The sequence below is a fragment of the Thermobia domestica genome, chromosome 2 (genome assembly GCF_964235325.1).
Source record: "Thermobia domestica chromosome 2, izTheDome1.hap1.1, whole genome shotgun sequence".
Taxonomy (NCBI): Eukaryota; Metazoa; Arthropoda; class Insecta; order Zygentoma; family Lepismatidae; genus Thermobia; species Thermobia domestica.
Window position 1 is genome coordinate 46,339,212 of NC_137455.1, and position 22,683 is coordinate 46,361,894.

The 22,683-nt window shown below is 36.1% G+C and overlaps 1 protein-coding gene across 1 annotated transcript in view; it reads right to left on the reverse strand.

The window, feature by feature from the left end:
* Phlpp (PH domain leucine-rich repeat protein phosphatase) overlaps window positions 1-22,683 on the reverse strand; it is a 380,272-nt gene that overhangs the window by 316,639 nt on the left and 40,950 nt on the right. Inside the window, exons 2-4 of the mRNA XM_081740804.1 lie at window positions 20,665-20,818; window positions 11,417-11,551; window positions 10,348-10,526 (exon numbers count right to left, since the gene is read on the reverse strand). Coding sequence (XP_081596930.1) covers window positions 10,348-10,526; window positions 11,417-11,551; window positions 20,665-20,818 — 468 coding nt within the window. The remainder of the gene's footprint in view (window positions 1-10,347; window positions 10,527-11,416; window positions 11,552-20,664; window positions 20,819-22,683) is intronic.

Below are 22,683 nucleotides of genomic sequence, written 5' to 3' on the forward strand. Positions count from 1 at the left end.
CGCAAACTTTTAGTTTCAGAGCCAGAAATCACTTTATATTATTGCGATTTTTTGCGAAATTCGGCATTACTTGCGATAAATGCGAATGAAAACGAAAAAGTGGGATTCTTGTTAATTATTGCTAATAATAACTAAAAAGCGCATTTCCAATATTATTTAACTTAAAAACGTTGCATTTACGAAAAATCTCTGCGAGTTATTTCATCCAGAAACTGTTTCACTTCATAAAGTTGTAAACATCAACAAAACTGAACTATTGTTTAAAACCTTGACTGTGTTTTGTAGTGAAAGTGTTCATGATCTGTTGGTTGCTTACCGTGAATTTAAAAGTTAGGTTGGTTTTTGAAGTTCTCAACAGTGAGGACAAGGAAGTTGATATTATATCATTGTTAAACAGTTTAAAAGTTAACCACAGTTCTTTTGCTGTCAGCTCGTTACGTTCGATATGGATGCCACCAAGGCCGGATTTCCCAATAGGCCCGGTAGGCCCGGGCTTATGGGCACAAGCTCCCAGGGGGCGCACAGCCGAGAGAAAAAAAAAATAAAAAATATCTAGAAATAAAAATAAATAGCCATAACTTAACATATTTTTTGAATTGATTAAAAAATCAGGCTAATAAAGCATTCTGATTTTGAAGTTCATTGGAACAAATAATTGTTGGTAAAGTTAAACTATTTTTCAACATTATGCATCAACTTCGTTACAACATTGATCTCAAACACGAGAGAACTAGCTGTTTTTTTTTACTTATTTACTTATTTTTTTACTATAGAGCTTTTTTATTTATTTGCCCAAATGGCTAAATTGAACAAAACCAAAGTTATTCACCAATCTTTCGTTAATACATTAACGGTATTTTGTTAAGCCCAGAACCAAGTAAATTCCTCAAAAAACTTGCAATGATAAAATTGCATCGTGGAGTGGTGTTTAAGCAATTAACATATAGGCCTGATATATTTTTTTAATAAAGGTTTTTAGGAAAGTAACTTTAACCAGACTAGGGGGCGGAAAAAATTATTGGGCCTAGGGGCGCTAAAATGCTAAATCCGGCCCTGGATGCCACTCTCAAGTGTTGATACCGAGAGATTCTTTTCCAAGTATAATATGATTGTTACTGAGAGAACAAACTTAAAAGAAGAATTGGTAATGTATTGGTGCATGTTATTCTTTAACTAAGGATTACGTTAGAGGAAGTGTTAAAATGTTAGCATTATTTTCTGTATTTCAGTAAATACATTAGTTAGAATGTGCACCTAATCAAGGTATATTCTCATTTTTATATTAGATACAACTTACTACCAAAAATATACTGTTTAAAAGTACCATAATTAAAAAAAAGACGTGCTACATTTACAAAAATAAAGGCGACATAAATGCGAATATTGTGATAATTAATGCTACAAGATATCAAAATTGTTGCGAAAAAGGTTTGTATCTACTCATAATTAAGCCTAATCTTGGTAAGATTTAGAAATGAAATGAAATCTTTCATTTTAACATCCTACGTTTATATCCTTTAGGCTAAGGGAGATGATGATTAAGGCAAGTGAATGATGATGGAAGAATTGGTGAAATGACAAAGTGGGAGGAAATGGAAGTACCCCGAGAAAACCCACTCAGACGATGTTGTCCACCAATAACTTACTTGTCCGGGAATCGAACCAGGGACCACATGACCCCAAAATAAGCGCTCTACCACTGAGCCACTGTACTCCATGGTAAAATTTAGTTTGTTAAAGAGCTTGGTTTACCAAAACCAAAACCAAACTCCTTCACGTAGTGTACGCTGACACTGCTACTTTAAAAATATATATTGCAGAAATCCAAAAATAATACAATATTCTTATGTCTATAAGCCGTAGTTTTAATTTATTCCACAATTTTAGAAGAAAATCACGTGTATAAACTGCACCTTTATGTTACAATTTTAGAAAAAAAAAATATCTCGTATGTAAGACGCAACTTCAAATTATTCCACAATTTTAGGAAAATAATGCTGTTCTATGTATAAGCCACACCGCTAATTTTATCCTAAAATTTTAGAAAAAAGTAACCCCATGTTACCCCAGCTTTAACTTATGCTACAATTTTCACATAGAACAATAACCCCATGTTTAAGCTGTAGCTAGCCTAGAAATTATTTTTAAATCGTATCTGCGAAAAAAAAAAACCGAAAATAAAACAAATATATGTTTTTTCTTATTTTTCTTAGTATCCTTTTTCACAGAACCAACAACAGAATTAATTACAGTTGTACTGAACTACTGTACATATTTTTTTTTAAATACCCCTGGAATATAACAATTAAGTTTAGCAATAGTTTACTTAAGTAAAAGAAATGACAAATATGGTGGCAAACGATTTGACGATCAATTGTTCCACTAAATTACAAAGTGAAAATGACGAATATACTTCAAGAGAACAGAAGTTTGAACAGCACTAGTATCCTCATTATCTCCAATAGAATCTATTAGTTAAGGTATAACTATATAAAGAATCTTACGTCATGGTTGCAATGAATACATTACAGAAATAGGGGAAACCGGGGTATTCGCGAACACTGAGGTAATGCCGAACACCCAAGTTTACGCTCAAGGAAGCTTGTTAGAAAACATACGATTTTGCTGCATGGTAGCGGAGAGACCTGGAAAAGTGTAGCATAAATTTGGTGACAGTCAGTTGAGTGGATTGCCAGGGAGAGGACGTTTTATTGTTTAATTTTTCGATTCACTTATAACATTGATCCAACAATCTGGGCAAGGTAAGTTGGCTCTTATCTTATCTATATTGTCACGGACAAGGCTATAGATTCCTCTATACCTAGTATTTGAGCATTAATTCTTTGTAATCTTATTAGCCTGTATGCAGTCAACAATTAATTTCAACTTTAACAATAAAATGGTATATCATGGGGAAATGCCAGACAGAATGTTTGCCATTACCCCGAAGTGTTCAGGATTGCACAATGGTGTGAAATAAACTATTTTAAAAAAATTAAATAGTTTTTTTAAAAAAATTAAATTGGAAAGTAAGTAATAAGTTAATGAAATTGATTTGGAAAATAGATCATGTCTTGGTAATAAGCGTTATTGGCTTTATTAATTAGAATAGTTTCCATTATTTATTATTTTAGGCCATTAGTAGACTACTTCATTATTCTATAGTCAGGAACCCTATTTTAGATATCTGATACTTCATCATAGGTTGCATTTTTTGTGTGTGTGTGATTCAAAAGAGTGTTTTACAAATTTATTTAGCCTAGTTGCGTCCTTTAACAGTTAGCCCATTTTATTCAGTCTATTAACCGCATTTGAACATTGGACTAATTAAGAATACTATCCTTCGGAGCGAAACATTAATGCGTATATCTGTGATTTCTACAATTCCAAATAAGGTTTTCAATTTAATGAATAGCTTACTTAATGCACCGTTATTTCTGAATTTGTTTCATAAGAGTATATTTTGTTTAGCTTATTCCGTATTAGCTTTCATTTGTAATAGTTTCAAAGATGATGAGGGCAGGTCATGTTTCTCATTAACTTCAGTTACGTTTGTAATCATAATTCTTATTAAAGATTGAAATACTAAATTACGGTACATTTTAAATGTATTTTAATGCATTTCGCTTCTTTCGTGAAGCAAAGTTTGAAGTAAACAGTATGTTCGGGATTACCCCAACCACAGGAGCAATCCCGAACATAGTTACATTTTTAAAACATCTTACTGATTTGTTGAAAAATGTTACATTTGACTTTCCTCTGCACTTTAGTAAACAGAAAAAAAAAAACTCCAAGCTTTCTATACACAAGAAATCTTAATTTTATTTCTTAAAACAAAAGAATTATTTATAATCAAAGCTTAAGTGTTCGTGAATACCCCGGTCTCCCCTACCTATATTACGCTATACGATTATTTTACTATTCTGAAACTGAGGTTAAATATAATTAAACCTATTATATCTAATATCAGTTCGTGACAATTTGACAACTCATTCCTAAAATAAGCAACTGTGTCATTTCGCTACATAGAAAACCAAGATCCAATCCTCAAGTGCGAACTATTGAACATTACCATAGGTGCTAGTATCTACGTATATGGTCAATACATGTGTGTGTATAAATGCGAAAGAAATAATCCTTTATTCGCCGTAAAGTTGTCGGTAGCGACCACGTTGTGAACCAGACCATTACGAAGCGAGAAGAGAACCTACTTTCCCTGTTTTCTGCACCCGCTGGAGCCTGTCGCCCTCCAAGGTCACCCCGGAACTCAGCTCCGATGACCACCGGGCAGGTGTAATGATAATAAACGCAGGCTTCTGGCTGTTCCTCTCGCTCAATTACGTTACTTCCATTCTACACCACAAAATGGAATCCATAAACGCATAACTTAAGTTTTTTTTCTTTTTTTAAAGAAAAACCTTTACCAAGAAAACATCAATTGCTTGAGCAGTCTCGCGTGAAATATTGATATAAAAACCTCTCGATTTCTCTGTACTATCAAAATAACACACTGTAATGTTTAGTATTTACAATATACATAGTACCTCTTATATACTCCATTGTAAAATATACATTAGTGTGAAAGTGTTATTGTCTAAATTTCCTGGATTGTGCATATATACTATAACCTTAATATTTCGAATCTTCAACCGCTGAGCCCCCACCAATAAATAAATAAATAAATAAATAAAACCAACTGCTCAAAAACTGCAACTCCGTTAGCAGCGCGCCTTTAAAGTCCGTTACGTTGTTTGCAGTAATTTAAACACACTTCATTCTTTTTGGCGTCTCCAGTCGACTTGGAAATCTTTGTTTCTCCTTTATACCCTTATTATAACAGGAAAAGGTCTCAGTCTGTGTCTATGTAAAGTAATAGTTAACACCGCACAGTTTGCTACGCTTGCTGCCTGCCTTTATTTGAAAATTGTTAATAATAATGCTGAATATGAATGTCCTTTGCTACTTAATATTAAGGAAAAGCCCTAATAAATGAAAAATTTCTCTCTCTTTCACGTGTATTACCCCATCTCTTTTTTCATATTAGGGTATTTATTCTTAGGGAGAATCACACGTTCTGAGTTCTACCTTTTAGAGAACCTGCTCTAAGTAAGCTAACACTCGATCTGCAAAACTATATGTCCAATAATTACACCCAAGGATGTCCACATGTAGGATTTAGGACGCAGATTGTACCAATGAGATTTTTGGGAGATTTTTTTGTTTCATTGAAAACGGTACAATCAAACTTTTATTGTACCACAATGAAGTTTTTAAGAACGCAATAAGTTATGATACAGATTAAAATTTAATTTGCAAAGCAAGATAACTTGGTTTTGTCAAAACAACTCTGGTCTCTTCTACCACTATTTTCTTTTTTCTTTGGGAGGGGGGTAAGTTTGGAGAGATTGCATCCAAACACTTGGAGGGATGAACATCGTTGATTACTCCAATAAAATATATACATTGACAATTCGCCCAAACCAGCACGAACTTCTTCTTCTTCTTCTTTTTTAACAATATTGTTCACGTGTGGACAGTATCACATTTTGAGGCATTTTCTCGCCACAATTACTTTTCATAATCACAGGAGTGTGTTCCTTTTATGTGAACAGAACGTGATGTTCCTTATCAGTATCTCATGAATATCAATATGAAGTAAAGATTTTTTTTTAAAAAAAACGGCTTTTTTGAGGTGGAGATCTTTTTTATATATTAAAACAGCCTTTTGTAAAAAAAAAATCGACATTTTTAGTTTTTTAATAACTTTTTATGATTTTCTTATTCAAGTAGTGGATACTCATTTTTCTGTAGTGGATTCTACAAATAAGAAAATGCCCGTAGAAGATTCACTACTTATGAGTCCTACATTCAGTTCAAAGCTGGTAACCTTTATTGGTTTTCGAACTGCGATTTCGTTAGTGACCAGCAAGGGTCATGTTGGTGGTTGCCAAACCACCTTATCAAATTCCTGAAAGTTATACATCTTATCATGTGTGTTATGCGGGTTGTCTAAATTCAAAGGGACAGACAATAGGCACGTAGCCAAGGGGTGGCCCGGGGGGTCCGGAACCCCCTTCAAAACCAGAAATTAAAATAATTAAGGAAAGATGAAACCAAAAGAAACGAGAAAAAGAATCAGCGTTAAAAATATAAAGCTACAGCAAGAATTTGGTTACTCTTTCTTATGAGGAGCTTTGTGAGGAGGAAACAGGAGGGGGAGGGGCTCACGTTAAAAATGGATATTATTTTAACAGAGCTTTCCGAATTCCATCTAGCGCCATGCTAAACCTATAAACTACAAATTACTAACGATAAACCGGTTCAATCAGATAGAATCTCAGGTAGAACTTAAGAAATGCCCACAATCACCAATAATATGAGCCTGGCAACATAGATATCAGTTACACTTAAAGAAATTTTCAATTTCGCGACGACACTAATCCATTTCATAGGATGTCTTTACTGACGAAAGAGATCTCGTTGCTATCCTTCACGGCATTAAACGAAGATACGAAAAAGAAGAAAGAAGACAAGACGAACCGGGTTCGAATGACCTCGGAAGATTATATCTTTTTCAATACTTTTTTTAAAAATATTCTTTTACTCGAGATTTCTTCATAGTTTGTTATTAAAATGCTAACATATCCTCATTTTTATGTCCTAACAAATCAATATATGAAACCAGTAAATAATTTAGAATGATCGAGCCCCTGGTGTGATAACTACAGTATTTCGTCACGGACTTTCCCCCCCCCCATTATGAAATACTGGCTACGTACCTGCAGACAAGAAATAAGTATAACCAATTAAGTATCCATCACAAACCCATTTTTGTTTTGGTATAGAATTTCGTTGACATCCCGTTTCTGTACGGGAAACAGTTCATCATGAGCTTCAGATATTCTATCAGAACGTCATATAAAGTTCAAGCTACAAACTTAAAGCCATAAAGGGACATTTTGGATATGGTGTTAGTTTAGCAATAGTGGAAGTTCGTTATCTGCAGAATTTATTCTTTCTTTAGTATTATATCGTGTCAATATATTAAAAATTAAAAAGTTGGATTTAAAGTGTTTCTAGCTTTCTTCCCTCCTCGAATTTTAATGACCTCATATTAAATAAATGTTATGCAATCAGGGGTGGCCAACCTTTTTTTTTTTACGTTTTAAGGATATTTTTCACTTCAGGAATGACTGGTGTTTGGCCACCCCTGATCTGTTGTTTTTATCTGTTCATTTGGCCGCTAGAGAGAATAAAACAGTAACAGTGACCGGTACAGATAGTCTGACATCAGGCGTGCTCCCAAATTTTTGTTGATAGGGCCCAAGCTTTGAGGGGATTCAATACTACAACCCGAACAGAACTATATTGCTTTTATAACAGCAGGACCGCAACTAGAGGGGGGCTAGGGGACCTAGTCCACCCTAAACTTTTCGTGGCCCCTCCAGACTTTAATAGAAAATGCTATTATTAATACAAAAAACTCAATTTAGCTATTTGTAAGAGAATTTTTAATGACCTGCCCCCCCCTAACATATTCATGCCTCCCCAAACCTCTGTGGCTGGTTGCGGACCTGTATAAGAGAAAGAGTACAGATGAAGTGTACGAGGTCAGATTTTCATGCTATTTATACATCAATCATTTCGCTGTTAAACAAATATAGTTTTATTGAGAAAGTGTACAGATATATGTTGAGTTAGGAAGGTTTTTGAGGAGAGGTTCGAACCCAGTGTACCCCCCCTTGTGTGCGCCCCTGTCTGATATAGACCATCACGAGCTACCTCTCACAACTTACCGGTCGACGGGATAACCACCTCTGATAATAGATAGATACACTTGTCTCACATAACTTTCTACATAAACTATATCTTCAGGTCCAAAAACGTTAGTAACTGTGTAACCGGTCCTGAGTTCGTGGTCCATGTTCGGGCTGTCATTTATTTGTAACCGCCTGGATAATCTGGTCGCTGTCCATGGCTCGTGGTACTACCAATAAGTATCTTCCTGATACTTTAACTTACCTGGACAGGACGATGAAGGACCTCTCCAAGAAAAGGTTACAAACTGTTCCCAAATCACTCGTCGGTCTCAATAATATGAGCATTAGGCGCCGAGAGGTTCGGGTGTCTCGTCTCGAAAACCTCACGGACGATCAGACGGTCATCCAGACCATAACGCACACAAACATCACTCATACATACAACGAAAACACACTGGGTTAAATGACACTATACTTATTTATTAGAACACTATTTTGAAAAAAAAATAACGAAGAGAAATGAATACAACACTGGACACTAATAAATTTTGCCGCTGAAATTACGCTTTGCCCTTTTCGGGAAATATAGCCCTTTATATATATATGATTATAATTCAGATATCACTATAAATACTTCGCTCACACCATTAACACACTTGGGGAATTCACACTGGGGAAACGTTGTCGGGATCGTCTTACGATGAAACCAGTTGTTACGCCGAACAGTCCTGCAGCGTAAAGGTGAATCTTCAGCAAACACACAAAAGAAGATCTCCACAATGGAATACAGATATTGGAGGGCGCGTATATAACATTTTAAACGCACAAGGTCTGCGGACCTGGGGTTTCACTGGTTGGGGCTAGCCGTAAGAAATCGTCCTTCACCGGCTAAATAGCTTGTGCCCCTTAACACAACTTATGTTTGAAGCTCGACGCGAGATGCGTGGTTACGGCTTCCAGACCTGGAGTCAAACTCCCTGAGCATCCAAGCTCAAGGAACGGGTTGCAATGATCAACGGAAAAGTGTTGGCAGTTCATTTCAAAAATCACTCAGTTAACTCACCTGTATGCACATACAAACAGAATACAGAAAACAATTTCTGTTAATTTTAGTCAACTGCCCATAATGCACTAGACACTGCGATAACTTTGGCGTGAGAAAGTACAGATAACGGGCTGGAATACAACGCAGTTGGTGCCACTTCGGCTACTGGGACATCTGGTCAGCCCATATTTCTCTAATCTATTATAATGTTTCCATAAGCGATTAAAGAAAGCACTTAAGTCAGTTCCCAATAACTATAGAATATATACTGTGCATATAATGAGTCAGGGAGAAACACTGAAATGGTTAGTCACTAGCTGAAATGTTCTCACTAAAAGCAACGTTTTAAATATATATATGAAAAAATGACGAAAGACTTCTTTGTCCAATTGTGTGGGAAAGAAGCAATTCCCACCAAAGAAAGAACTTATATGCGTTGCAGAATAAAGTATAAATCGAAAATAATAATCACTGTCTTCACGAAATATACAGAGTGTCCACAAAAAATCCTTCTATAACCTGGTAGCGGTTATAACTGAATTTCTAATTTATGTATAAATTCTAAATATGATAATTTTGTTCCACTAAGTCTACCTAACTACATTTTACAGAACTACTGTTGCTAACAAATTTTCACTAGAACATATTTATCGTTGAACATTACTGTAATACCTCTACCCAAGCAATTCGTTCGAACTAGAAAACCCATTGCGTTTACCGATTTGGCCTCTTCTTTTCCTATCGAGTGATCAACTACATTCTTAATTGTTGAACTTCTAACTTTTTTTAAATTCAGAATGCAATATTGAATTATTTTTCCGTATTATAATGACAATAGAAAGGTAAAACATAGTGTTATTTCATTAACTTTTAAATGTTCTAACAGCTCAAACTTTCCCAAGCAAATAAATAAATAAATAAGAAATAAAAGCAAAGCCTGGTTTCTTGCTAGCCCTTGCATCTCTAGTAAGAGGTACTGACACTCATAATCAATGACGGTTTTTGAGAGAAATCAGATTGATAAAAATTTAAAAAAAAAAAAAAAAATCGCTCCAAGCAAAGACAGAAGGCTTACCCAACGTACAAGGTAATTATCGTATACAGCTTTCTGGAGCTGTATAATGCTTTCTTTCCTTAGTTTCCTTTACAAAACCCCACATGAAGAAATCACATGGAGTCAAGTTATATGCACACTAATCACAAACTTCTTCACATGGTAATGAAGCACACAGAAAGATCTCTGTTCTCCAGTCAACGCCATTTTCCTTAATTGTTTGCTGCTGACTCTTAGCGGTAGAAACTGGAAACATTTCATGAAAACTAAACTTTGCATAAACTAAACTTCGAAGCGCATATCTCACAATAACATATGTTTATTGGATTTCACAGAGTAAATTCCTGAAATTAGGTCCATCATTTTGACTTGCCCTCTATATATCACCGAAGTAACTTCCGTCACTGCTCATAATATGCTTACAAGAACGTAAAAAAAATATTGAACTATTGTATTTAAAATGACAACTCTTAGAAAATGTCACTTACCTTGACAAACCACTTTTTCCATAAATCCTTTTCCCACGATTGATTGAATCCGAAAAACACGGGTCGAGATGCCTCTCCAGCGGACGATACACGCAAAACTTGACGACCAGCTCTCTGGGCTCTCTCTACTACCTCTCCTCCTGAGAGGTCTATCACCTCAGGATCTGTAGATGCATTGCCTACAAAAATAATAATTATTATTATAATTCTACATTTTTTGCGTTTAACGAAAAAATGTCTAAAAAATATGAGACATACATTTCGAGAGAAAATGGAGAACAACAAACTTTTTCGTAAACCTAAAAAGTGATGGTATACAAGAACCTGCCACGTATCGAGATGAAAATGATATTGATGTATACGTTCATTGAAATCTCTATTATGGACACAAGATAACAGTGCATAGTGTGCTTAATGATATATAGCCTAAAATTATCATTAGCTCTTAAATATACAGTCAATCAGGGGCCGCGGTGGCTCAGTGGTAGAGCGTTCACCTCTGGTGCTTGGGGTCCCGGGTTCGATCCCAGCCCCCAAGTGAACTTTGTGGTGGACAAACACCGTGTGCGTGGGTTTTCTCGGGGTTCTCCCGTTTCCTCCCACTTTCTTCATTCCACCATTTGATACATTTCTCATAATCACCGTCTCCTTTAGCCTAACCGGTATAACCATGGGACGTAAAACTCAAAGATTTCATTTCATTTTTCAATCACGTTACATTAACAGTCTAACATCACGTTCATTCGACTTGATCTCACGCTTACATTTACAGTTCAACAGCACGTTCACTTGGTGGGGCTGAGGTCGATTCAGCGTGAGTTCCAATTTTATGAGCACCAACCTCAAGTTCGGGCACCTATTCTCACACTGCCTTTGTCAACTCCAGGTGTTCGATTCCTGCTTATGTCTGTTCCCCTGATTTACTAAGAATATGAGGCACAAGCTATGACGTCACAAGAAAATTAATCTGGAAATGGCTGACATAAAGCATAACCTTGATGGCATTTATTTTTCCGTAGCTTGCATATAAGTAAGTTAATGTATATCAAATTTGACATCACCCTCCTACCTGGATAAATAAAAATTCGACTTCCAATGATCGCCACTGGCCGCCTTCGCCATTGCGGGAAAACTAAGCCTTTCAAAACCTGGACAGTACCACAGCGGGTGAGACCACCAAGATTTGACATTGGTAACGCAGGACCTGCAATAAGAATAACATATAAATATACATTATGTTTTAGCTTGCACTTCAATCCAAATTTTAATATTGAATGATCGATTCCAAATCTATTAGGACGTTTTCAATTTATTACAATTTAAACGCACCAAAAACGTATTTATACTAATTGATTTACTTTCTGCATCTACCTATGCTATTTGCGTTCTTTATACAGCAAAATATGTCTATAACGATATCTAAAGGTATCATATCTTATTTCAGTTGCACATAAGTTTACTCTTAATGGAGACTATAATAAGACTGCTCAAACACCGTACTTTAAAAAAATGATGGAATATGTTACTGGTTCAGCAAAACTATCACTCCAATGGAACTTTCGAGGGAAATTAATATCTATCCAATACAGAAATGGGCTTTCTGACTTTACTAGCAAAGAAACAAATAATCGAAATTCAGTCATGTACAGCACGACATAATTGAAATATCTTAAGAACAATGAAAATCAATTATATAGCACTGGTCATAGCAAAAGGAAGGGGAAAAAAAGGTAGAGACAGTGGCATCACTCATAGGTTGAAAAGCTATGCCATTTTTCTTTAAGCCATAAAAGCATAACCTTCCCTGGAACTATGCCATTGTATTTATGCCAATTTCAGTATACTTATAAATTACTATTATCTTTAATCTAATACTTTTGATTTTCCGTAATAAAATCCCTGCTCTGCCATTTCTGTTTCACGCAGAAAAAGTTTCTCACTCCACAAGCGCCTCAAAAGTTGTTAATATTCACTTATTGTAGTATGCATTCCCCCCCCCCCGTAACTCTGTGGTGGATTATTTCAATTCAGACGAAGTCACCAGTGGATCTAAAAGGACTGTTAGGAGAAGAGGGGGATCGCCGCATCCCCGACGATAAACGTAGAGTCGAAATAATCTAGGCATCAACTTGACAAAAGTATTCATCTTCTCGAGTTTAAGCGCAAATCATGAAACAATTTGGCATCCGATATTTTTTGAATATATACCCATTACTGATCACAAACATGCCAGATGCCAGAAAAAAAACTCACGGGAGGGGTGGGGAAGGGGGAGAGTTCCGAAATTTTAGCCGTTTCTATTATTCACCATACCTCCGTAACCATAGGAGCTAGAGCATCCAAACTTTTTTCATTTTGTTTGTCTAATTGTCTTCTACAATTTAATTCTAGTACATTTTTGAGCTAAATATAATGGCTCTCTTGTTATTTTAATTTTTACTCAGTATTGGTTGCGGGTGACGTCAGTTTTTTAGCCACAGATTCTGTACAAGATCGAATTCGGAAAAGTGTTTCCTCCAAAAGTTTCTCGTCATTTTATGCTCTTTCAAAAAATGTATACTTATATTAGTGTAGGACTAATAGTGCATGAATTATAAGCGACTTTAGTCTATCGTGTGCGAAACATCACGGCGCGGCCCAAGAGTTACCTTCCCACAAACGGCAGATATTAGCAGCTATATATAATCTTGTCTGTCTCCAAGTATGATTAAGTCTGTCTATAATCTCATTAAAAATATCAATTTTTAATATCAATTGAAGGGCTTTTCGGAAAGTGACAATTGTCAAAACACAAAGTTTCTTTGAAGAATGAAAAGAGAGCTTTCTCTACTAGGCTACATAGTATGAGAAACTCTGTAAATCTGTTTCTTTATACGTATCTCTGATACCTTCTAAAACATGCACAAAAATATGGCTTTCTATTCATTATTCTGAAAAAAAAATATTGTTTCGACAAGGGTTGTTTTTGCTACAACTCCTTCGATTTATGTACTACAATGGTACTGACAAACTGGCATAGTAACCAGATTTCAAAATTACCTTCAAAAGAGAATTATGAACAATTTGCCATCCACGCTTTTTATATATTACATTTCCCTCTTAATACTTAATGTAACGGTAAGGAAAAAAAAAAGCAAAAATTAGATATGCCTAACGCATTTTATAAATGATCAAATTTTAAACGTAAATCTTATTTACAGAAGCACTTGCCTATTATTAATATTGTGTACAGTAGCTATAATACAATAAATCTATAATAAGGAACGTAATAGAAGGAAACCATACACTTAAGAAATCTCTATATAAGAGAACAAATTATTTGATTTCTATAATCAGTTCTCAATAATGTTATGCCACTCTTATGTCCTAAAAAGATAATGAAATTTGTGATATCTTTAATTTATCATTCAGTCTCCATCACTCGGTTCATTAACTGATTTTAAATTTTTATACTCGCTCAGACAACTGCTCTCAGGCCTTTTATTTTCCTTAGGACAGGTTCCTTTATCAGCAAGTTGCAGAACTGCAGAATCTGCAGAACTGTTTTTCCCAAAGCTCCTCAAGGTTAATGGGAAGATCTGTGATGAAGCTAGGCTCCAACTTTTAGGAAAATGCACCTGAAGAAATTACTTCCAACTAGTGATGCTCTGAGACAACATATAAATGGATCCCATTACCAAACAGCACTGTGGGAAATGCTTATAAGTGGGACATTGACTACCAAGGCCAGAAGACGCCGAATGGTACTTGGAGGACCAAATTCTGAAGCCAGTTTTGAAAACACTCGAAAACATTCCCAAGGCTTGTTTAGAGATTACCATGTGTAGCTCTCAGAAAGTTGAGTAAGTTAGTTTGAAATGCAAATGTAAGAATCGCGGTTTCTTATGCACTCCAATGTGTAGTTGTCCGAGCGAATATAAAAATTCAATATCAGTTGATGAACAGAGTGATGAAGACTGAATGGCCCATTAAAGACATCACAAATTTCATTTTCTCTTTTGAGATATACAGGGAACCAAGAAAGTTCTTTTCCTTTTTGTGGAGGTCTATGTTCAATTGGCCATCACACCGTGAGTTGGATGCGAATGGAGATAAGGCGAAGGTCAGTTGTTGGTGTGGGTATACCCAATATACTACCTGGTCGTGGCAGTTCAGTTACACCCTGAACTTGTGTAAGGACAGAGTGAACATGAGGCCACCACAGAACGTCATAAGGGCGTGTATGTTGTACGAGTTCAAACTGGGATCAAACTCCGCTGCAGCGGGGCGGATGATATCTCAGACCTTTGGTGAGGGTGTCGTGACTACGGGGACAGTGCAGTGGTGGTTTAACAAGTTTAAGGACAGTGACGAAACACTCGAAGACACACTACTTGCCGGAAGACCAACACATGTACAAAATGAAGATCTTCAGACAGCAATGGAGGCGAACAGTGGCCAGATATGTGAGGAATTGGGACTACAATTCAGTGGGAGTGGAAAAAACAATACATACTTTATCTTTTGCTACCATTGCCAGTGACCTTGAATCCTCAACCTGCCAATCAATGTTCTCCTTCTGTTATTCTTTCAAATATCTTTAAATAAGGAAATATTTATATTAATTTTCGTCAAAATTGCTCGACATAATCTCAACAAAGAAAGCAGTGATCTCCTATCCTTGTTACTCCAAAAATGTAAAATTGTTAAATAGTTGGGGCGTCTTTTTAAAAATGTATTTGTTGGCAAGGGCGCCGACATCTCTGTAAATTTGGGGGCCCATTCAGATGCAGAAAGCATACATGATGATTTTAAGACAAATTGCATTCAAATTATGCCTAATATTGCAAATTTACAAATAAAATTAGGGGACCCACATGAGCTTTGGGGGGCCCGGGCCCCCTTGGCCCCCAGATCGGCACCCTTGTTTGTTGGGGAATTGTTTTTGTTTTCTTGGATTTTAAATGGAATTTTGAAGATTTATTATACTGATTTCGTCTTCAAATTTATCGTGAAAATTAGATTTTCTTATATATAAAATTTTAATCTATTCTGAGCATTGAAGACCAAAGGGCTAGGAATTAATAAAACCGAAACGGAATATTTACATTGTCTTTTCAAGAAGAAAGTAATCGAAAATACAAGAATACAACTGGACGAAGAAGAGGTGGTAATGACGAAGAAATTCATGTATTTAGAATTAATATTGCAGAAACATACGGAAATAGAAGAACATGTAAACAACAGAATTAGCAGCTGTTGAACAAAATGGAGAGAAGCGGCAGGAATATTGTGTGTTCGTGGGGTCCCGGCCAAATTAAAAAACCGCTAATTTTACAGTAATTATGTGATATCTTCAAATAGATAAAAGATAATTGAAATATGGAACAAGAGCGCCCTAGACAATATTATTTTGCGTGAGGTACCGTTATCACAAGTCACCTAGTGGCTTTCCGTTTTCAGCTGTTTAGAAATGCGAAAATAAATGCCGATTTTCAAAATGGCTCGAAATCGAAAGCAGATAAGTGAGTCGTGATAACGGTATCTCATATAAAATAATATTGTCTAGGGCGCTCTTGTTCCACATTTCGATTATCTTTTATCTATTTGAAAATATCACATAATTACTGTAAAATTAGCGGTATTTTAATTTCGCCGGGATGAAAACTCTTAAGGGAAACTTTACAAAACAGTAGTGAGACCTGCCATATTATACGGAGTGAAGTGTTGGACAATGAAGAAGAGAGAGGAACAGAAGTTGCATGCTGCGGTGGATGTGTGGAGTGATGCGAAAGGGCAAAATTATGAATGAAGTGATCCGGGAAACAGTAAAGGTAAGGCCACTTGTAGAAAAACTGCAAGAAAGTAAACGGTCATAATTTGGTTATGTAAGAAGAAGACATTTCAAATACGTAGATCACCGAGTGGATTCTATAGAACTAAATGGTAAAAAGAAAGCAAGCGGCCGGCCAAAGAAGTGCGGAGATTGTGTTAAGAACGAAACGGTGCAGCATGATGTCATAGCGGTTGTGATACAAGATACAAACAGGTGGAGGACAGCGATTTCCAGCCGGTATTTCCCAATTTTCAGCGTCCACCTATAGTACGGAAGGTATAACATCGTTGGCTTCCCGCGAAAAGTTGTAGTGACGTTTATGGGGAGTGGCCAGCTTGGTTACACGTGACTCGCTGAGCACAGTAGACGGTTGGTGGTGATTGGTTACCCTTTTACCACACCCCCAGCGACGAGCAGGTCCAAGCGCGGGAAGCCAACGACGTTATACCTTTTGGACTACAACGTCGTCAGGCAAATTGCGGAGTCACGTGAAAACAAGACGTGATGGCCACTAGGTCTAGAAAGCTCCTGATGCACCTGTTAGAGACAGGGCGTCACAGCGCACTGATCACGCATTAGTCGTTAGACTGGACGTAGTGCAGACGGTAGCTAGTAGATGGAGCTGGAGCAGGCTTAGACTCACAAATGGGCCGTTACACCACGTGGTTTGCTTTTTTTAGCTAACTGAAAAAAGGATTAGAAGAATAAGAATTATTTCATAAATTTGAGTTGATTGAGGGTTTAACGTCCCATTCAGCAGCGAGGCTATATGAGACGTGGACCTACTGATTAACGTGGAATCCGAACCACATGAGCTCCCGCCGGGAATCGAACCCGGGTCTCCCACGCCAAAGGCGCGTACGCTAACCACTTAGCCACGGAGGAGCTCCATATTAAATTTATAAATAGTCAAAGTTCACTTCGAGAAAGCAAGGAACATTCAATTACTTTTTAAGAAGAAATAAGCAAAATTATTATATTGAAATTCCTGTTTATTTAGAAGAAAACAAAAATAATTCTCAATAGAAATCAGTGAGTTTGAAAAGATGAAATCTAAAAGGAGACGGTGATGATCAGAATGAAGAAACGGGAAAACCCCGAGAAAACTCATGCACACGGTGTTTGTCCATCACAAAGATCAGTGAGCTCGAAAAACCAACACGTGGTAAGTACTCAACATTAAAGGTTATATTATTATTATTATTATTATTATTATTATTATTATTATTATTATTATTATTATTATTATTATTATTATTATTATTATTATTATTATTATTATTATTATGGATGGTTTTAATGTAATCTTTCTTTTAGTTCTTTTTTATTTCTTTCCTTTAGTTTTCCTCCATTTTATCTAATCCATATTTCCTTTTCCTTTCTACTCCATTTCTTGACCGTTGTTTATTTTGTATTACATCAATTGGAAATTTTCCTATTCTCCCGCTGCCGTTTACTCATGTGTAAATGAGCAGTGCTTTTAATCTTGTCAGGCGTTTCAAAGGAAGAGAAAGAGTTTTGAAACAGGTAAGAGTCATTTTGTTCCAACAGTAATTAAACACTTTCAGTGTTTTGTTTTCTTCTTGCTAAGGTTCACTTAAGAGAGTAAAAGATGAACTTGGAAACCATTACGACTGTTAGAAAATGAAAGCTCGGTTTGTTTGGGTATTGTTGTTATCTCTTCTAACAATCTCCACTCAATCGAAAGTGTTACACTGCATGAAGAATGGTCACACATTTAATTGACACACCTCTATTCTCCAAGGGATCAAAATGGAAAATTTTGATATTCTGGTATTTCTTCCCGTTAAATATACAGTTATACGTCAGAAAAAATATATCAAATTCTAACGTTCATGTACGTAAAAGTAAAATAGGAAGGAACACAAAATCTGTGGTTAAAAACAGTTATCACCGGGTAGACCACTTGGAAACGTCAGTTACATTCGTAACATTGAGACAACAGATGAGACTGTCTCGTCTCAAACAAAAGTGTGGGAGTGATGTCTCATTTCATACCCCGTTGCAAAAAGTCTTTCTCCGTTTGGATCCTGGGCAACTTTAATAACATCCTCCATATCATTGGAGCTGTCTTTCTCTTATCACTTTTATTATTGACTTTCACTTAAGTCTTTCTCTTGTTTTAACATTTCTATTTTATCTTTAATCGTCAAATTTGTTACCTTTTTTTTTTAAAAAAAAAAAAAATACAAGCTTTATTTTACTTTACCATACATTTGTACACAGTTGTAATTGTATTTTTGTCTTATGTTCGTTTTTTAAAGTTATTTTATATATTTAAAAATACACATATGTTGCTTGTCGTATTCCATGTTTATTATTATTATTTAAAAAAAAAATATCTTCCTTTTCCTAGCAAATAATACTGATCGACATTTAAACTCATTTATGTCATCCTATCTCTATTCTTTTCATATCCAATTCATCTCCTAGTTTCTTTCTGCCTCATATATGCAGCATTTTACTTTTCCTCGGATTCATCTCCGTTCATCTAATTTCCAAACTACGATTCCATTTGTGTGACAAAAACATAGTCAACTACGCAGAAACGAGGAAAAAATACTGGAGACTTTTGAGATAGGGATTTTCGGAAGAATGGGAAAATAACTTGTTCGATCTGAGACTCAATGAACCAATGGAGAACAATATTATTTTGCGTGAGGTACCTAGTGGTTTTCCGTTTTCAGCAGGTTAGAAACGCGAAAATAAATGCCGATTTTCAAAATGGCTCGAAATCGAAAGCAGATAAGTGAGTCGTGATAACGGTTTCTCATGTAAAATAATATTGTCTAGGGCGCTCTTGTTCCACATTTCGATTATCTTTTATCTATTTGAAGATATCACATAATTACTGTAAAATTAGCGGTATTTTAATTTCGCCGGGATGAAGACTCTTAAGGAATAGCAGGTGGAAAGACCTATTTTAGATGTAATTAAAAAGAGGAAATAAACGTTGGTTGAGAGCTTGGCTGAGAAGGATTTATAAAGATGTAATAGAAGCATTATTTCTCCCAGGCACAACTTTGTGGTGGACAAACACCGTGCTTGTGGGTTTTCTCGGGGTTCTCCCGTTTCCTCCCACTTTCTTCATTCCACCATTTTCACTGATCTCTCATCATCACCATCTCCTTTAGCCTCACCGGCATAACCGTGGGACGTAACACTTAAAGATTTCTTAGCTCTCCCAGGCACACTTTCGGAGGGACTTTGCCTCCTTGGAATTGGCCAACCGCCTCCCAACCTCAAGAAAAATTAAATTGTTATTGCAAATATACGAACATTGAGCCTCCCCACATTGCGTGAAGCATAAAACCTGCACGAATCATAGAACTGCTTTTTCTCACGTGTTATGCATCGGAAGAATTCGGTACGAGTCGGAACGCACACTCCAGAAAAAGTGAAACAATAGAAGTGCCTCAATAACGTTACCAAATTTAGAAGACATACAAACGAGCGAAAAAAAAAGCACTTATAGAACTGTAACAGGAACACTAACAATTATTCGAGTTAAACAGTTACAATAGTTATAGTAAAAATATAAAATAGCAACAACAACAAAACGAAACTTAACGGCAATCCGGCAACACTGCACCTTCAGGAGATATTCTCCATATAGCGAGAGAAATGACACTGGCAACATTTCATAAGAGGAGGTTAGCGACCGAAACACACCCTCGCGTTCTATTGGGTAGTGAAATTGGTAAATCTAAATCAAACTTCACGACTCCTCGCGATCATTATAACTATTAGAAATAGTACAGAAGAAAAGAGTGCTGAATGTAATTTGAAAGAGAAAAAGAAATTAGTAAAAAAAAAACATTATTTAAGAAGAAAATGGATTCTGAGACATGTGATGGAAGATTTGGTGCAAAAGAACGAGGGGAAATGTATTATTTATGGATAGTATAAAAACGAATGACTGCTCAATTTGTGGCTAGGATCTCCCAGTGGTTGCAGAATAATTTAAGGGAAAAGTACACATCCCTGATCTAGTAGCTTGCGTTCGTGCCTTCGGTGTGTGAAATCTGATGGGAAAGCACTGAACTCACTACAAAGCATCCGTGCCTTTGGTACGTGGGACCTTATGGTAAAGCATTGAACGCACTACAAAAGCGGGCATGCCTTCAGTGCGTGGGGCCTGATGGGAAAACATTGAACGCACTACAAAGCGTGTGTGCTTTTGGTACGTGGGACTTTATGGGGAACCATTAAACGCACTACAAAGCGGGCATGACTTCTGTGTGTGGGATCTGATAGGAAAGCATTAAACGCACTACAAAGCATGCGTACCTTTAGACGTGGGACCTGATGGGAAAACATTGAACGCACCACAAAGTTGTTAAAATTCCGGTTTAAACTTTAAGTATAATTCTATTTAGCCTCGATGGTGACAAAGAACATAAAAACAAACCAGTCAATTAAACTTTATGGTAAAATAGATCAAACTCAGAATATTTCAAATTTTCAAGGCTGAAACTTACCTGTATGGAACCTAATAAGATGTCTGAGTTCTGGATCGATGCCTAGCCTTGCTCTTCGTGATCTCTCGGCGTAACCAAGCTTTGTCAAGAAGGCATCCTGCACAGCCAGTGGCGTATCCTTTGTTTCCAACCGTTTACTCTCCCCTCCTCCATACTGAAAGAAAGAAAAAGCAACTCAGTTTTGAAAAGCAGTTCAAACATATTTGAAACTGCACCAGGAAAATGAATAAATAATAGGATTTAATTAATACATATTGCATATTCTGAAAACATTTTACTGCTAATATATAATATTCTATACTAAAAAAAAATAGTTATTAACTTCCAGGGGTTTTAAACTCTCCCTTTTATATTTCTTCACCTAAACAATGTATGACAACATTCGGAAAACAATAAAATAAATAAATAAAAGTACAATATTTATCCTGAAAAAAACACTTTATTGCCCTTGGAAGTATCTTCTCTAGGTACAATCCACTTCTAATATCTTTGATCATGTTTTATTTCCTGTCGTCGCGAACTCTGTCGAGGAATTTGAAGCTTAAGATATATAAAACAATAATCATGTCTGTTGTTCTGTATGGTTACGAAACATGGTCGCTTACTCTGAGGGAAGAGCGTATACTGAAACTATTCGAGAACAGTATCCTGAGACGAATATTCGGACCCAAGAGGAACGGGAATGGTTAATGGCAGAAACTTCATAAGCTGGAACTTCATAATTTATACGGTTTACCAAACATTGTTTGGGTCATCAAGTCTAGAAGGCTCAGGTGGTCAGGTCATGTAGCCAGGATGGAAGAAAGTAGAGATGCTTTCAAAGTCTTGACTGGGAGACCAATTTAAAACGACCATTAGGAAGACCTAGGCGCAGATGGGAGGACAATGTTAAGATGGATCTCGCAGAGGTAGGAATACAAACTAGAAACTGGATCCAGTTGGCTAAGGATAGCAGTCAGTGGAGAACTTTTGTGAACGCGGCATTGAACCTCCGGGTTCCATAGACCATAGAGTTAGTAAGTTAGTTAGATCATGTTTAAAATTTTGATAGGTCCTCTTTAGTAGCTAGAATATATTTCATATGGATGCCTGAAATGCTGGGAACACCTATATTGTCTATCGATAATTTTACATTTGGAGGTAAATTGGGTGTATATTGAGTATAATTCCTTCATGTAGGAAACAAACGTCTGGATAATTGCTCCAATGCTTAATAATGCATTATCATGTTACGGTGTTACGATATTTGCATGAAAGCTAAGACTGTAAGATGTTTGTATTATCGAACCTGAAACTCACAAAATGCATATTAAGTAATGTTTTCAAGCATATCTGTTTAAAGTATGAACTGTATCACGCCAAGTTATTAGGTACGTCAGCATCACACTCATCGAAAGCTACGCTGAACGTTTTTCTGACAAACTCACTAAAGTTTTTTTTTTTTTTTTTTTTTGTAAGCCATGTTTCCTCCAGCCAAAAACCAGTGACAAGAAAATTGAATATCATGAATAGTCCAGGACATAAGTCCAATAAGTCCAGGAAAGTCCAATAAGTCATTCCATGATTTATTGGATTCTACAAAGCTGTGTGTGAACTAAGGAAGTTTCTACTTTGAATCAACCGATGTGAATTGATCCCAATTGCTGTTCATTTATTTTTATATTCAAAGTCTCGTTTCTTAATTGCCGCACTATGTTGAAGCTAGTATTATTTTCCTTTTATATATTTTTAAAGTAATATCAGTACATTACATTCTGGTACGTACTAAGTTTCCAACACAAGTATGAATTATGTAATAACTCCATGTAATTGTCACGGTCTCAATTTCCATATTAATTTTATTGCAGAGATGTTATCTACTAAATTCTTCTATTCTTTAAAAAAATGTAAGCGATGTAAGACAAGTAGTTTTATAACGTCAGTAGTGAAAGTAATAATGTTTCTGCTAAATTCCAATGTGGAAGTACACTGCAAAGTGAAAGCAATTTTTTTTTCGTATGTAGTATACACTTACATACA